This window comes from Cuculus canorus, chromosome 8 (assembly GCF_017976375.1).
Source record: "Cuculus canorus isolate bCucCan1 chromosome 8, bCucCan1.pri, whole genome shotgun sequence".
Classification (NCBI taxonomy): Eukaryota; Metazoa; Chordata; class Aves; order Cuculiformes; family Cuculidae; genus Cuculus; species Cuculus canorus.
Window position 1 is genome coordinate 219,161 of NC_071408.1, and position 9,910 is coordinate 229,070.

The window sequence follows — 9,910 nt, forward strand, 5'->3', positions numbered from 1 at the left end:
ACGTAATGTTCTACGCAGGTTTTGGTTTTATGTAAGAAGCCGCTTGACAAACCACTACCTTCTTACTTCTTTCTGTTTCTAATAAAATAAAAAATTTCTTGTACAGGATAAAAAAAAAATTTAGAGTTCTTTTTATCTTTACTACATAACAGGAAGGCTTCTTCCTGTCTTAGGAATAATAGCAGCTGGCAAAATGTTTTTTTCACTAACTGCTGGTGATTATTGGAGAAGTTTCAGGGCTGCGCACAGAGCTCTAGCACTGCCGCTGAACACAGACATGACTTTCTGTTCACGTCTGTAGATATGCATATGCATACATCCATGCTACAGCCAACAAACAGCAGGAGGCTCCATTCCTGGTTATGTGATAGGGAATGCCTACACCATTGCACACCCAATTCGTCCCCGGTCATGGCATCCACTCATTGCTGAAAGTCTGAGGATATTGAGCGTTTAACACAGGCTTCCTTTATCCCAAAGTTAGTCCCCACAGTTAAACAGGTGTTAACATAAACAAACCAACCCTGAAGAGTTTTTAAAAGTACTGAGACTAAAAATTCTTTCCCCTTCTCAAACCTGCAGCTGACACTCTCTTGGCTCCAGTTCCAGCGTGTTTCCAGAGCTCTAGTCACTAAAGCTGATCACTGACCTGACAGAGCTTGAAATTCTAATGTGAAAACAGGAAAAAAATTGGTCTGGAGACGTGAACAGCAATTCCTGTAGCACATTACAGCCCAGCTAACATCATGGAGATGGACTCCATGCCTTGAAAGTTATGTTCTGCTTTGTTGAGTCTACCACCATAGTGAAAATCCTCATGTATTTGAACCAGTTCATTACCATTTAACTATTGTACAATAAAGTTTAAACGGTTCACCTTTGGCTTGCTAGTTAACCACATCAGAACACTGTGAAGCCTGGCGAACGACTCCGGTGATATAGAGCCAGAGAATCACACAAACATCTAGCGCCATCATTGGTAATGAGTTTTGTCATGAAAAGCTAACAAATAACCAAATGGAAAAAGATAGGGTAAAAAAAGGGCATCTTAATTTATCCTACTTTTAGGTGAGGAGGTGACAGCAGGCAAATACACACGGAAAACAGCTGGTATGAGTGTGCAGGTGCTTACTCCAACCCGGCCAAACGCAATGCTTCAACCTTAGCAGGGCAAAGTCACTCTTCTGAGATAGTGTATTACAGTGACCTCATCAAAATGTATGGACCACAGAACACAACTACAGTACCAAGTCGCAGGGATTCTCAATGAACTTTCACCGCAAAGCAAAACCATCTGTCCCAGTTACTAAAAGGAGACACTCTGGATTGTCTGCACAAAACAGACAGTTTCAGTGGTATTCACCTGTCCTTATTTTCATGTGTTATCTCTCAGAAACCTCTTTGCAGTCAACAGAAATAAAGGTTTTTTTTAAGAAGTCATGTAACCTATTTTTAGTCACTCACCGAGGAATTAAATGCATCACCTCCTTGCAGAGCTTAATTCTTTGTGATTATAAAAAGCCCCAACTGAATAGCTCAAATACAGCTGCCTATGAAGGTCTAAAACTTAGAAAAGACTGTTTCCTCCAGAATCCAATACAACATTTCCTGTCTGCTATTGTATATAAGACTGGTCAAGTATTTCTTCCTTTTCATTAGGATAGCCTTGGCACTGCTGGGAAAGGGTGTCTCACTTTTGTTCAGGTAACAGCCACCGATGTTATAAAGTAAAACGGTAACAGAACCAGATGTACATCTCCCTTACTGTAACAGAACACAGTACTGTCTGCTAAACACAGTTTCATAGTTCTAGGAACAAGAACTGTTTTGACCCAAGTAAAATAAACTGACAGAGAATAAACAGAGACTATTGTCTTTAATTTTGAGTTCTAGGTTTTTGCAGCATGAGTTGAAGATATACAATCAACCTCCAGACCCTGAAAGTAAGAAAAGCATCCAATAAAGATCCCTGACCATGGCTGTCACGTTACGGATAGGCCTATTTTCAGGAAATGCCACTTTCTGCATTGCTGCTCCTTTAGGAATCATTAATTGCAAACTAAAACACGCACTAAGCGTATCCTTCACCTTTGAAAGATTACAGTCGTGAAAATTTTGGTATGCTATCCCCAGAACGGATCATCAGTCTTTGCCAGCACCACACTATCAAAATTGTCGATTGCCACTAGGAATGTGTTTTTACTTTAGAGATGCTCACTGCTGGATTAAACTGCTCAGTTTTAGCATGTTTATATGGAAAACAAAACTTCATCCAGCCATGAATCTCAAGCCTAACGATGCTCTAACAGAGCTATGTCACAGATCGAAAGCTTCTGTCACAGGGATAACTGAAGAAATCCAAGTGGAAGAGTCCTCATATACCTGAAGAAGCCAGTAACATGCCTATAAATAACTAAATTGTAAAATGATCACAGTAATCTGCTAACAGCAAAAGCAACTCAGATATGTGGCCTGATAAAAAAAATACAGAAATTCATATCCTCTAACAATTTAGATAAAGCATCATAACAGTACAGTGCTGCACACAAACATCCTACATACACTGTTGTTAAGTGCTGCTTTCTGATATTTGTTGTAGCGGCAGATTATATCAGATCCTCCAATATGCAAGGCCTGGAAAGCTCTGCACACCTCTGAGCCCTCAAAACACAGTAGTGATACAAAGCAGTATTACAGTTACCTTTAAGATCACATTCAAGCTGCTGGAGTGTCAGAAACGCTGTGTTTGAAGAAGGATCAGTTACCCAAAAAGTTATTCCTATATAGGCTTATATCTAAGAAAAGGTAGTCCTGTTATAGAACAACAGGTTTAAACCCACATTTATGGGCAAAGTGAGGGATAACACTCTTCAACACACACAGAAGTTTTCCTGATTATCTGTTGAAGCCGTGTTAGAGAATACGGTAAACCTCCTCTCTGCTGCAGTGACTGTACTATTTCCAAATACTGAGTAAACAGACTACTTCAAACATGATGGAGGAACTTAGGAGCTTCAATCAACCTCCTTAAATCCTGCTGAAGCAGCAATACAGAATGCCAGAAAACTTATATTTTTAAGAATTCTTCTGTAACAGATACTGCAAGCCTCCAGAACTTACTCGCTGCCTCCATATGTATTTCTAGCACCTTCACTAAACTTTTGTGTCACTGTAATTTTCACGGTCGAGCAGCAGTGAAAATAATATTGACACTAGACTGTCAAAAGAATGATAAAACTAAAGAACCCTAGGGAGGCTGACGGTGGAAGAGAATGAGAGTGGGGAATTTCTAACCACAAATGCTGATCTTATATAAAATCCATAATTGATTTATAAAAGTCTGTTTCAACTTCTTAAGGTGACTACATTGAGTTGATAAGTTCATGTCTGAACTCAGCAAGAGAATAGAGCTAAAAAATTCTGAGTAGAAAAACCCTGTATCTTCCAAAATGTCTGGGTTGTTACTGGTTCTTAACTGCACCTCATGAAAAACTGCCCGTCAGCTCTGGCAAACCTTCCCTGTGAGACTCTAAGGAGGTAAATAATTTACTCTGGAAAAAAAGACCAACACAGAAGTTTCTTAGATATTTAGACAGGAAACATCAGTAAGATAACTGCACTGAGGAAAGGTCAATGCTACCTGTCAACAAAGGTCACAAAAGTCTGCTTTCCCTCCTGCTGTATCCAGCATAATGCTGAGAGGACTGCGTTTAGAGGATAGCACATGCAGGAGGAGCTTTAGTCTCCTGTACTGTGCAATCCATGAGAATGCAAGCTGTGTGCATGCTGATGAGCAGTGCCCGTCCTGCTGGATGAAGGTCAAATAGTTGGAGCAGAGAGCCTGTAGAAAACGGATAGGCAATACATACTTAATGGTGGAAGCTGTATGATGTGAGCAGGTTCAAACTACTTTGGTCTAAGCTAGTTCCACAGATTCACTAATTAACAATTTTTTTAAACTATGGTCTCTAGATGTTTGACTTTTCCACATGAAAAATATATAAAATGTTCACTCGGAGTATGTCCTTCTCTTCAAGAAAACACAGGAACAGCTCCTGAAAACAGCATCATTTGAAACTGTGTGACCTGTTGCTCTCCATAAAAGCTAAAAAGCATAACTGTTTCTTAAAATTATTTTATCCAGAGAAATGCGTAACACTACAGAAATCTTGTATTACAATAAACGCATAAAACCTGAACACCACTGAATTCTATCAAGGCAATAATTTTGAGAAAAAGGATTGAGATAGAGATTCCATTTCTCAACCCTGTCCGCAGTTAGCTGGATCCAAAAGGCACTTCCCTGCCCCTCCTAAAGGATCTGTGCACAACAGAAAGACAGACCAACTGTTGTCACATGAGAAACTCGGGAAGCATAAGTTCTCAAAAGAATACCCTAAATATTTGAAGATAAATAACTTGCCAAAATGAAATACATTCCGACATTTAGACATATCTGCAAGTTAATTGCTACCCACTGATGACAAAAGTAAGGAGTATTTACAAACTATGCTCTTAAATCATCAGCAATTTACAATTCTCACTATCAGTTTTATATGGTATTTTAAATATAATTCATACCACAAAAAATTTTAATTTAGATTGACCTTGGGGGCAAGGAAAGATAACAGGAAACAGTGCCCCTCTGCCCCATCAAGGAAGAAGAGGAATAACAGTTGTTGTATTGTTAAAGGCAATATTAAGAAAACCCTGCCTTTTTTGTAATTTGTCAGCATGCAGTTCGTGCTGCAAAAATGACACTGCCCTTCTCCACCTACATTGCTCAAATGTGTTCTAAGACAGAATTTTTATGTTAGAGCAGTACCGCTGCTTCTACTCTGTCCACTAATCACACCAAAATCTTTATTCAAAGACCATGTACCACACGGGTATGTTTACAGTCCTACCTATCGAAATTCCACTGGAAAGGGTGGAGCTTTCTGCCTGCCCTCGGGATGGGACATGGGGCTCCATCACGCTGTCATCCAGCAGATGCCTTGGTCCTGCGTTGGGGAATGTTGCGCTTTTAAATTCAGTCGTGTTCATTTTGTGTATGAAACTAAAAATAAACAAGGATAGAAATGGTTACATTATCTTTGATACATTTCAAAAGCTGTTGCTTTAACATCCCAAAGGATTGCAGGTAGCATGTTCTGAATACCAAAATAAATCATGGCTCAAATCATAAGCAGTTGTGCACAAAATATTTTATCTACAGGAATTGCTAGCTTTAAAACTGCACATCGCTCTCGGAGCGAAGAGAAAGTCAGAAGTACTTTAAAAATTACTTTCAATATCCTAAAGTATTTTCGTCTCACTATATCACTTACATAATTGAACTCTAGAATTTCATTCTAGCTCAAAAAAGGTTAACTTACACAAGTTAAGAGATGAATTATTGAAGTTACAATCTTGCATTTTTAAAAGATGACAAAGGAATTAATGATACAATGATTAAGATATTAACTAGAAGTACACCATATATTTAGAAAAATCCTGAAGCTGTTACTATACAATGTTGTACGAAAGACTACAAAGGAGGTCTCATCATAAAAAAAACAATAAAGCAATTATTTCAGCTTGTGTTTGAAAGAACTAAGCTGGCACTGAGTTAAGACTGTTTTGTCATTCACAAAGAGCCTATTTCGGCTACTCTTATCACCATTAACAGCTGCATTGTCCTCCTATTCACAAAACCGAGGCCATTCATGTTAAATAAAATGCTGACTTGTATCCCAGGCTGTGACATTTCCTATGTCCATGCGGTATCAGGTTCCTCGGTGAAGGGGGTGTTGGTGGCAGCAAGGCCCCTTCAGCTGCAAGATTCTTCCGTCCACTTTGCGGAGACGCACCGACTTCAGACCCTGGGAACAAGAGAGACTTTACTCCCCAGTAACTTCAGAACTGCTGCCAGGGTTACTTCTGGGAAAACCGTGACTGTCGCACAGAACTTCCTAACCTCGATTTGTAAAAGATAGCCTGTAATAACAATCACTCACATATTGATTTAAAAATCCATATACTTGAGTATTTCGCACAGAAGTAAAAATAAGCACACTTATTTTGAACAGACCCTCTAGTTAAAAGTACTTTCTAAGTCCTAAAGGCAGCTGCATTAGCTACAGTGACATTAAACAGATCCCATTGAGTCTACTCAAACTCCTATGTTCAACTACTTTCGGCATCAATCAAAAATTGTATACATTTTTGGAAGCATACTATACCATGGAAAGTTCAGATGAGGTCCCTTCTGTCCAGATGCAACAAATAATGAATATTTAATAGCTCTTCACCCCAAACAATACTAACATGCTAGTGCCACAATACACACAAGAACCTGAAAAAAAATGACTCAATTCCCTGAAAGAATTTCTTTACAGATCACCTTCAGACTTTTATTAAAAATATACAGTGTTTGTACTTCACACTTCATTATTAGTCTCAAGCAAATATCATCAATGCTCGCAACTCAAAAATAATGCATTTGACAACCTAAACTCTTCTCACATTTATTAAGCATTTACCTACTAAATCTTCTCTGGAGGCAGCAGAGTGCGGGGTGCTGGTCCCTGGTTCGATCTTTAATGAAAGTCTGCATTAAAGAAGCATCACATATTACTTTATCACGAAAGAGAAGCATAGAAAAGTAAGGTTTTGAAAAAACAGCTTTTTAAATTCCCAGTTGGAAGCTGCTTGTTTCTACAGTTGCGAGAAATACGGTGAAGTTAACACAAACCAGGCAGAACTCTCTTTAGCACAGGCTACTTCCAAACAATCAGCTTTCTTTTACTCAAGGGAAAAAACCCCTACTACTGCAACAGGGCCCAGGGTTCAAAAAATGACCTGCGAGGGCATTGTAACAGTAAAAGAGTCTCCTGCTTCAGTTCATATAGAACAGGTCAGGTTTGCAATACCACACTGAAGGAGAAGCAGACTCTTGGCTGCATCCATAATTCAAGTTTTTCTGTAACAGGCACTTTTTGATACTATTTCAAAGAGCACCACAAGTAGGGCAGACTCCCGGAGCAGAGAACTCCACGAAGATCAAACATGCCATGTCCACAAAGTTTGCAGAACTAGGATCGTTGAAATTAGCAGGGCCAGAAAAGCATCTACTTAATTTGAGGGAGAAAAAGTTTTGAAGTTTGACAGCTCCTGTCTCTCCCATCCCCAGAAACTTCAGCAATGATTCATTACAATTTAATTTTTTAATTTTTTAAAATAAAATAAAATCCTTTGGGAAGAGAACAGATGCATTCAAGCCACAATGGCTGTTCTCTTAACTTCAGCCTTTTTTCTGAAACCCTAGGGAATTAAAAAGTATAACAGTCACTTATAGTAAGAATAGTTCTTCAAAACACAGCCTTCCCCAATAAAAAAAATTCAGTTTGGAGATGTACAAAAGCCATAGTGTAAAAATTCACTTTTGAGTAACAGTCTTGTTTCTACATTATATGTGATTGTCTCCATTCTTTTCCCTGTTATGAAAATGTGGGATGAAGAGACTGTAGCTCCTTCAGTAGAGTCCTAACTAGTGAAGGCAGAAGAAGGTAGACCGTGAATTCATGAAGACAATTTGGCACAAAGAAGCAGACACTGCAGTTAAAAAAAAAACACCCCAGGTTTCTTTTCTTTTCTCCTTCAAATGTTTGACCGCAGAGCTTTAGTCTCAGTGATAAACCAGCAATACTTCAACAATCAGACTACAGAACATTTCAGCAAAATGGTAAAGCTGGATGCTTGCATACAAACATGCACAGAACAATTTACAAATCTTAAGATTGTAACACGTGAAGGGCAGCCAAGTGTCTGAGCCCTCAGTCACTGCTCTTTGACATAAACTGAAGGCTCCCAGACGGCTGTTTTTTTAATAAATCTGAGTTACGGCTACTAACTGGTAAAGTGTATTTGTTCCTCCGGCGTGTGTACCCCTCCCACCACTTGAATGTTGCTACACAAGCAACCATTCAACCCAACTGAGGTGCCAAACTTCCAGGGCAGGCAGGATGGGAATGGGTGGGGAACCTCCTCAAGCTGATCACTCAGCGAACAAAAACTTTCTTCATAGGCCACTGATTTGCTGTTGTTTTTTTCCTATCCTCAGGGCTTGTTCCTGCCTCTTGCCAGAGATTTCTATCCCCCAGTTTTGCTGGATGACAAATCACCTAATACAGTAATAATCTTCCAAATAAGGAAGACGAAACCTCTCTTTGGGGCAGTATACTTGGGGGAGGAATGGGTAAAGACACAGATGACAATATCTTGCCTCTCAAAAATCAAGGGTTTGCATTTTACTCACATTGTATAACTGAATCAAAGAGAAAAATATAAAATGACAATGAAATACATATGAAAGTCTTAAGTCATCCCAGTAAGAATGTGGGACTGGACACATAGGTGACTTCATTCTGATGGAAAACGACAAAAGCTCTCTCCAGTCATGGGTTTCATTTTGCTCACTGTTACATGTAAGCCGCAAGTACTGAGCATTCAATACCAAAAACCCCAAGAGTTCTACAGGACCAACACAACAGATCAGACAGACCTGAAAACCAGGGCTTGATGCAATCAGGCACAGAAAAGGAAGGAGATGTGCCATCCAGCACGCTGAAAACTGTCTTGAGCACAGGACCCTGCTGCAACCTTGCAACTGGTATGTTTGAGATGCATAATCTCCCGATAAAAGTGCAATCTTAAGGTGACAGGTTTTGCGTTATAAGAGTTATTCTGTAATGTATTACAGGCAGTTATAGCACTTCATACTTACTTGTAATTGTCATCTTCTACAAACTTCTGTAGTTCTTCTATGTACTGAACTGAGTTTAGATATTTTTGGACATGAGGCAACAGAGGAATATCTGGAGAACAGATGACATTCATTATCGCTGTACTGTTCATCAGTAAGCAAGCTTATTTTCCAGAAACTACTTAATCAGGATCAGATCTCTTGCCTTTATTATAGAGATGGAGGAACAAACTACAGTCCCTACTGATGCCGAAATTTTTGTCCTCCATAGCAATTCTCATGCGTTGACCTGACACACCTTGCATTCACAAAGCTGGGTTTGTACCCTCCTAGAGCTGCTCTGCTTATCAGAGCTCTCATCACGGAAAAGGGACAAGAGCATTTCTGGATCCTGGAGGGTTGTATCACTCCTTCACAGCCTATATTCTCACTATATTGAGCTTCCAATGAAGCCAAATCCTGTGTTAGTTCATATTCTACCATCACAAACACAGCCTTATGACTTCACTAGAACTTGAAGAGAGCTATGAGGGAGACCATCCTTCAAGAAACAAATACATTATCTGATCTACGGACAGAACTATAGATGTCCAAAAGACAAGCTGGACATATTTTATTACCTCCAGTAAAGTACTACTCCAAAAACAATTCTACTATCTTTAGAATTCATAGTCATAAAATTATGAAACACAAAGATGTATAAACACAAGTTTATAACATACTAGTAAAACTACTGTTAAGTACAACATATTCCACATTTTTCATCAGAAAATACGTACTGCAAAAAATGTGTGTGATGTAAGAAAAGGGCAATTCTATTTTGTCTCCTCACACTGATGCTCTGTCATAACAACAATATTAGAATAAATTTAAGACTCTTGGCCTGAGAGGGTGAGGAAGAGTGTCAATGGCATTCAAATGGGCAGGGCCTTACTTACGTGGTATTATAGAAGAAAAATAAAGCTTTTTAAGTTTTTCTCTTTAGTACTGCAATATTTACATGCTAGCTTACCATATTCACATGACTGCTGTAAATCTGAGATAATTCGGAGAATGTTGTTCATTAAATTTGTTCTTTGCTCACTTTCCAGAATGCTGCCAGTTGACGGGTAAGCAGAGTCAATATATGTCAAGTCTGACAGATAAATACCTGAATAAGATTAG

At 39.0% G+C, this 9,910-nt stretch overlaps 1 protein-coding gene across 6 annotated transcripts in view; it reads right to left on the reverse strand.

The window, feature by feature from the left end:
• The window catches only part of RALGPS2 (Ral GEF with PH domain and SH3 binding motif 2), a 116,538-nt gene that overhangs the window by 27,113 nt on the left and 79,515 nt on the right, over positions 1-9,910 (reverse strand). For all 6 annotated transcript variants that reach the window (XM_054072706.1, XM_054072711.1, XM_054072709.1 and 3 more), the window contains 5 exons: positions 9,759-9,896; positions 8,768-8,858; positions 6,525-6,592; positions 5,729-5,864; positions 4,908-5,059 (listed from right to left, as the gene is read on the reverse strand). In XM_054072706.1, the coding sequence (XP_053928681.1) occupies positions 4,908-5,059; positions 5,729-5,864; positions 6,525-6,592; positions 8,768-8,858; positions 9,759-9,896 (585 nt within the window). The remainder of the gene's footprint in view (positions 1-4,907; positions 5,060-5,728; positions 5,865-6,524; positions 6,593-8,767; positions 8,859-9,758; positions 9,897-9,910) is intronic.